At 38.0% G+C, this 7,816-nt stretch overlaps 1 protein-coding gene across 1 annotated transcript in view; it reads left to right on the top strand.

The window, feature by feature from the left end:
* Positions 1-291: 291 nt before the first annotated feature.
* The window catches only part of HELRODRAFT_158201 (hypothetical protein), a gene marked incomplete at both ends in the record, with an annotated part of 10,917 nt that continues 3,392 nt past the window's right edge, over positions 292-7,816 (top strand). The window contains 7 exons of the mRNA XM_009013267.1: positions 292-352; positions 998-1,132; positions 1,595-1,776; positions 2,150-2,267; positions 3,095-3,238; positions 3,374-3,496; positions 4,023-4,177. Coding sequence (XP_009011515.1) covers positions 292-352; positions 998-1,132; positions 1,595-1,776; positions 2,150-2,267; positions 3,095-3,238; positions 3,374-3,496; positions 4,023-4,177 — 918 coding nt within the window. The remainder of the gene's footprint in view (positions 353-997; positions 1,133-1,594; positions 1,777-2,149; positions 2,268-3,094; positions 3,239-3,373; positions 3,497-4,022; positions 4,178-7,816) is intronic.

Genomic DNA, 7,816 nt, shown 5'->3' with positions numbered 1-7,816 from the left:
TTTTACTTTTAAGGACATATTTAGTACACTCTTGAGTTTTTGTTTTTACAAATTTTTCACATTTTCTAATTAAAAATTTTTACGGATGAATAAATGGACAAATAAATGAAAGTTTACAGTTCAATAGTTAAGTGATCAATCAAATTTAAAGTGCTCTCGTTCACTGAAATTTAATAACTTAATTTAAAAAATATTATTAAACATTTTAAATAAAAGCAAGCTGCCAAAAAAATAACAAAAAAAAGTCAACTCAGCAACAACCAGGTCACCAACATTCCGTTAATTAATACGATGACGTCAACAACAACTAATGATGACGTCGTCATCGTATCAGCTGTGCGCACCCCAATAGGTTTTTCCAATTTTTCTAATTTTGAAATTTTTTAAAATTCTCAACTTATTAATCTTAAAAGTCTTTCTTAAGTCTTTACACTGGGGAATTTAGACAGGGGGCCCTAGAATTTAATAATCAAATGTTTGCTGGTGTGGTCATAATTAATTACTCTCCTGCCCACCTTTTTTTTGCTTCCCAGTTATTACATCAATTGTTGGTGCATTTTATACTTGAAAATGGATCTTCTTATTTTTTAACTAAAGACTGTGTTTTACTAACTGAATACAACACAAACACAGACATGCTCACAACAACTTGGATGGCCCCCTAGATATGCACTTATTCTTAATTAAATATATAATAGACAAAATATAGAATTAAATTTGATGTGGTGTTTATTGTTAGATATTGATAAATAAGGGATGCACCAGATAATGTTGTTAAAGAGGTTATAAAATCGGTTGCTGATGTCCTTGCTTGAGGTGGTTGAGATCAGCAAAATGTAGTGATCTTGTCGTTCTTCGTTTCAGAACATCTCATCACAAGGCAAACATGACACATCTCCGGTTCCTGCCCTGATAATATGCTCTTCATTAGAATTAATTTATAATATTCAACTAAAGATAAGAAATTATTGTTATTACTTAAAAATTATTTATTTAGGATCTTTAAATGGTTCCTTGTCATCATTGAAGGCCAGTCAGTTGGGTGAAGTAGTGATTAGAGAGGCACTGAAACGAGCAGAAGTACCTGGTGCCGATGTTTCTGAAGTTATTATGGGACAGGTTCTAACTGCTGGTTATTTGTGATGTTGTTGCTGATGTTGTTTGGGATGTTGCTGATGTTGTTTGGGATGTCATTTGTGGTTTATTAGTGATGTTATTGATGGTTCATTTTGGTTATTGCTTATACTACATGAAATGTAAATGTTGTTGCAACTGGTGATGTTCCGCATTAGTTAGCTTCTGGAGTTTTTGTAAGCAAGTTGTTTACATTGATTTGCCAATGCTTCTGAAAATGAATTTTTTGCCAACATTATGTAATTTTCATCCAAATAAATGTGTCACACTGATCATAAACAGTCACTTGTATTGTATTGTATTTATTCATTCATGTGAAATGGATTTATATATTGTTGATTGAAGAGCGCCTCTATTGATTTATCTTCAGAGAGGTCTCTATTGAGTGATCATCAATGTCAATATAAACAACTCAACAATGTAGACAATATATGTTCACTGCATCACCACTGCACAACAGGCCAGGGACAGAACCCGGCCAGGCAGGCCAGCATGGGGGCTGGGGTGCCTGAAAAGGTGCCTGCATGGATCGTCAACCAGTTGTGTGCATCAGGTTTGAGAGCTGTGGCTCTTGCGTACCAGGCTGTCAAGTTGGGTGATTCAAAGATTGTGGTTGCTGGTGGACAGGAAAGCATGAGTAAGGTTGGTGTGTGTTTGTCTGTCAGTTTTTTTGTTTGTTTGTTTGCCTGTTTGTCTCTTTGTTTGTTCATTTGTTTGCTTGAGTTCATAAAACTTTGCTAATAGGTCTATCTGTTTGTCTTTCATCCATCATTGTTATGCCTCCAGTTTTGTTTAATTAAAATTGTAATTAGCAACTAAACAGTAAATAAAATCAATATTTTGAATGAATTAGACAGTTGAACAAATAATTAGCCAGTGTTTTAATAACTTATTATTTCAATCATCTAACAAAATGAATAAATGAATGAATGAATGAATGAATAAATTAATGAATGAATGAATGAATGAATTAATAAATTAATTAATTTATTTATTTATTAATTAATGCATGTAGGCTCCTCACAACATGCACATGAGGTGTGGAGTGAAGTTTGGAGATGTCTCCATGACTGACTCTATGTTGTCGGATGGATTGATGGATGCCATGAACAACATACATATGGGCATCACTGGTTGGTAGTTTTGTTGTTGTGTAGCTCGTTGAAATCTTGGCTGTCGTCGGTGGTTGTTGTCGTCGGTGGTGGTTGTTGTTAAGTGGCTAGTTGTTGTGCTGGTTATGCTTGTTATATTGAAGGGTAGCTGTTATTGTGTTGGTTGTTATTTTGGTTGTTGTTGTGTTGGTTGTTGTTGTATTGGTTGTTGGGTTATTTTAAAACTTGTTTATGAAATTTGTGTATGTTATGAGCAGCGATGTTTTTAAGAAATATCTAAAACTCTAGCTGGGTACATCAATTCTAAATACGTTCTTGGAACTCCAGCATTGTATTTATTTAGATCATAAACTTTTTTCAAATTGTTTTTAAAATTTGATTACATCTTTGCAGGGTTTATTAAGATTTTATACAAAAATGGAATAAGTAAAACTTAATAACGTTTAGAATTACTTCTTGGAGCAAGTCGGCACAAAAATTGTTGAAGTAACTGGTGGCCAAACGATTAATTATTCACACTGCAAAATATTTCAATTTTACTGTATAGGTTTAATTCATTTCGCATTTTAGAAAATATTAATAAATGCCCTGTGGTGCGAGACCTCGAAGCCTAAAATAATAATTACCAAGTCGGAATGAAATGAAAGCTTCTGTAAATCTTGTTTGTTATCCATAAGCTTGCACACACCAAGGCATGGCGACCTCGATGTTTTATTTTGTATCTTCTGGACTGAGTTGTTTATTTGAATGAACGGGTTATGAAAAATAATATATATATATATATATATATATATATATATATATATATATATATATATATACACGCACTCACACGCACACATGAACAGCTGAAAACGTAGCGAAGCAATACAACATAACGAGATGCGACCAGGATGGATTCGCGTTGTCTTCCCAGTTGAAATGTCAGCAAGCACAGGAAGGTGGTTTTTTCAATGAGGAGATCGTTCCTGTCACCGTGGTGCTGAGGCAGGGTTGGTGATGGTGATTGGTATGGTGGTGCAAGTGATGTGCTCGAAAATAATGATGATGTAACAGGGATATTGAAGACAATAAAATTTTTAGAAAAAAAATATATAACCCTCTCGCCTCCCATCCTTTTACCCTAGGTTCAACCACGGTGAACAAGGATGAGTTCCCCAGATCTGGATGCACTATTGAAGGATTCCAAAAGTTGAAACCTGCCTTCCTGTTTGATGGCTCTGGTTCAGTTACTGCAGGCAACAGTTCAGGTGCTTAACTCACATGTTATTTCGATAGTTATTTTTGTTGTTATCTGAATTAATATGTAAGCACAGAGCTGTGTTACATTTAAGATATTGTTAGATCGTGCTTCATCATGCTTTCACGCGAATGCTACTTGTCCGCACCACGTCATTCAAGCATTTCAATTTCGAATGCTATCAGCACATCAGTCGCAAGATGATCATTGAACCTGATCGCCATGCAAACACATAACTTGAGACTTTTTCTCTGAACTAACTTGTTGATTCGTCACTTTCATATTCGTTTCATTTCTCCTGTCATTTCACAAACAATTTTAATTTCATTCAAGGTGTACTAAGTATTTTATTTGTGCCAGCATGTAACATTCTTTGTTATCATTGTTCGACGAGGCATCAAGTGTTTGATATCTGCAAACTTGAGCTCTAATAGATAATAGATACTTTAGACAATATATTTCTTTACCGAGTTGTCATTAGTTTTTTTTTAATGGTATATTCATAATAATATCTGTTATATCGTGTCATCAAACAGGAGTGAATGATGGAGCAGCAGCTGTTGTGGTAACGTCACTAACTGAATGCAAACGTCGCAACTTGAAACCACTTGCACGAATATTAAGTTGGCACCAAGTTGCTGTTGACCCCAAGATCATGGGCATTGCCCCAATTGAGGCTATACAGGGAGCTGTTAGTTTTTTGCATGCTATTGATAATTTTTCGTGCAATTTATGTTTAATGATAGGATTTCAAGAAAAAAAATTATTATCCAGTATATATTTGAATAAGTCAGTTGTTTATGTTTAACTGATACGTTCGTTATCCTTGCAATCCTTCTTTAGAAGTTCTATCATCCTGACAAACTTTTGGTCTATTCTCATTTGTCTATCTTTATTCAATTTGTTCATATTGATGATGCAGATGGTGAGTACATCACTTCTGAATACGTTTTTGGAACTTCAGCATTGTATGCTTAGGTATTCTACTACCAACCTAGAAAAATTACTCGAAAAATCCGACTCCAACTTAAGAAAAATGATTGAAAAATCGATTATAAACCTTCGTAAAACGCTTTCTCATTCTGAAAGCATAATGAGTAAACATTATGAAACTAGAAGGTTTATCTAGGAGCCGATGGAAGTGTTGTTTGCGTTGAAAGGTTGATTGTAAGGGTTTAACAAAATTCCCAGCAATGAAATTTATAAGGTTTTGTTAAATGTGAGCTATTTTATGCCCGCGTAGCAATGACTGCAAATGGGGACACCGGCTGTCACGTTGTCTGTGGAACTTCTGGCGGAGGCTTCGTTGACTGCCGACGTGTTGTCATTTCACTGCTGCTGAAATGCAGTGTCGTTTGCCGTGTCAATTCACGTTTGCTGAATTGACGTGTCGTTTCGTTATCAGGGTTTGCCCTGACTGCTGTGGAATTTACCAACCACCAACCTAACCACTTCCACCAACTGTACCAACCACCAACCTAACCACTTCTACCAACCACCAACGTAAATACTTCCACCAACTGTACCAACCACCAACCTAACCACTTCTACCAACCACCAACGTAAATACTTCCACCAACTGTACCAACCACCAACCTAACCACTTCTACCAACCACCAACGTAAATACTTCCACCAACTGTACCAACCACCAACCTAACTGCTTCTACCAACCTCGAGAGTTTTAACTACCGCTAAATACGACCGACTAGCTTCCACCAACACCAACAGAATTATCGCTTGTCCTTTTTTTTTCAAACTTCCCGGGTGTGTTTATTTAAACAATTCTGTAAACACCGCGGATTGATTACTATTTTTACGTGCTTCATTGCCTTTGGTTTATCACTGATACCATAATGTATTCGTACCATTTGCATGTTAATTTTTTTTGTCGCAGCTAAAACCCTGACAGTTGATCGTCATTGTCGTTATTGTTATGGCTTGATGCTTTTTTAAACAGGTTTACTCATGATAATAAAAAAAACCGTGAAAAGGATACCTAAAGAAGCATTGCCTTTAGCTAAATTAGTAAGTACCTCGTTAAAAATAAAATATCAGTTCAACTAAAACAATTACGACTAAAAAGAGACGATTTCACATAGCTTAAAATGACAAACAAATTATATACATATTAATCATAAAAGGCGATTCAAATATGTTTTCAGTTTAAATTTAAAAGTACCAAAATGTTGAACATTCTCGAACATAAAGAAAAGAGGAAGCTAATTCTAATTTGAGCACCCATACAACAACAACACACGTTTAGACGGCATTTTCCCCGAGATCGGGGGTTGCCGTTTGGCTACCTATGATGAAACCGAAATACCCCTCGACTCCATCCACATCTGTCACTCGCCTCAGTATCACGCAACCCCGCTTTCACCCTGTCCTTCTCCACCTGCTCTCTCCATCCCAATCGCGGACGACCCCTTCCTACCACTCCTTCAACCTCGAACTCCAACGCTCGCCTAATCCCGACCCTTTCATCCCTTCTCAACACATGTCCATACCACCGCAATCTCGATCTCCTTATCAATGTCACAATGTCCTCATTCAGTCCCATCATTGACATCAGCTCTGTACTACTCCTCCTATCCTTCACTTTAACCCCACACATCATCCTCACCATAGCTCTTTCAGCCCTCTGCAGTACACTTTCCTCCTCTCTCCTCAACACCCAAGTTTCACCACCATATACCATCGCTGCTCTCACACATGCTTTATATACCCTCCCTTTCATCTTCACTGACCATTTCTTTCCACACAATACCCCACCCAGTTCCCTAAATTTCATCCATCCCACACGAACTCTAGCCGTAACTGCGCTCAAACATCCTCCATCCGCATTCAGCTTATCCCCTAAGCAAACAAAGCTTTCCACTCTTTCAATACCACCACTCAACCCCGTCCTTGCGTCCGTCCTATTAATCACACCATGAACACATTTCTTACATTTGAACGTGCCTTCCACCTTTTTCAGTGCCCCCCTCACACCACTACATCTCTTATGCACCCATTTCTGACATCCTATACACAATACCGAGTTAGCCTTCACTCTCCTATCACATGCCCCACAGGGGTCTATTTTACTTATCACTCGCTCCCCACCTTCCCCACTCACCATTACCTTCGTCTTACCAATATTAACTTTTAACCCTTTCTTTTCAATAACACTTTTCCATCTGTCAAATTTTAACTGCAATTCTTCCATGCTATCAGCCATCAAGACTAAATCATCTGCATACAAAATCTCAAATAACAACCCCTCCATTATGTTTCCACACACAACATCCATCACAATTGCAAACAGAAACGGTGATAACACTGATCCTTGATGCACTCCTACCTTAACACTAAAAGCGTCCGACATCCCCCTTCCAACCCTCACCTTTGTCTTTGTCCCTTCATACAGCTGCATCACAGCTTTAACAAGTCTCTCATTCACTCCTTTCTTCCTCAACGCCCATTCAATGACCTTCCTCGGTACTCGATCAAAAGCCTTTTCTAGATTCACAAAACACATGCATTTCATTAACTGTCACCATACTTCTCAACCTCCTCTCAAGCACCCTCTCCACTACCTTCATTCCGTGCTCTAGTAATTTCACACCCCTGTATGACCCACAATCTCTTACATCTCCTTTGCCCTTATACAACGGCACCAACACACTGTGTCGCCAATCCTCAGGTATACCTTCATCATCAAACATACTGTTAGCAATTTTCATCATAACTTCAATTCCTATCACCTCACTCGCTTTAATATGCTCTGCCGCCACTTCCGAAACCCCTGTCGCCTTACCTAGTTTCATTTCTCTAACTGCTTTCTCTACTTCCTCCATCGTCACCTTCTCTATAGGTCCGTGTGTGACCGCGGATTCCACATCTCCATCCCACTCATTTTCTTCATTCATCAACCTTTCCATATGAGCTTTCCACACCTGAGCTTTTTCCTCCTCATCTATGCACAACTTGCCGAATCCATCCCAAACATATCCATTCCCTATAACATCTTTCCTATCCCTCATTGACTGCTTTGCTACTTTGAACATTTTCCTCGAACTCACATCAAATTCCATTTCCTTCATTAACCTATCTGATGCTTTCGTCATTGCAGTTGCCACTGCCTGTTTTGCAACCTTCTTAGCCTTCCTATACTCAGACTCCGCTTCCTCCGTCATGTCCCTTCTCCATACCCTAAACCTCTCCTTCTTGACTTCCAAAACCCTTCTTATATCTTCATCCCACCACCACGTCTCACCATGCCTACACTTTCCTTTCGTCCATCCACATACTTTATCTGCCGTAGCCAACACACAATCCCTGTATCT

The sequence above is a fragment of the Helobdella robusta genome, assembly GCF_000326865.2.
Source record: "Helobdella robusta unplaced genomic scaffold HELROscaffold_114, whole genome shotgun sequence".
Taxonomy (NCBI): Eukaryota; Metazoa; Annelida; class Clitellata; order Rhynchobdellida; family Glossiphoniidae; genus Helobdella; species Helobdella robusta.
This window is presented reverse-complemented; position numbering and strand designations above follow the sequence as displayed.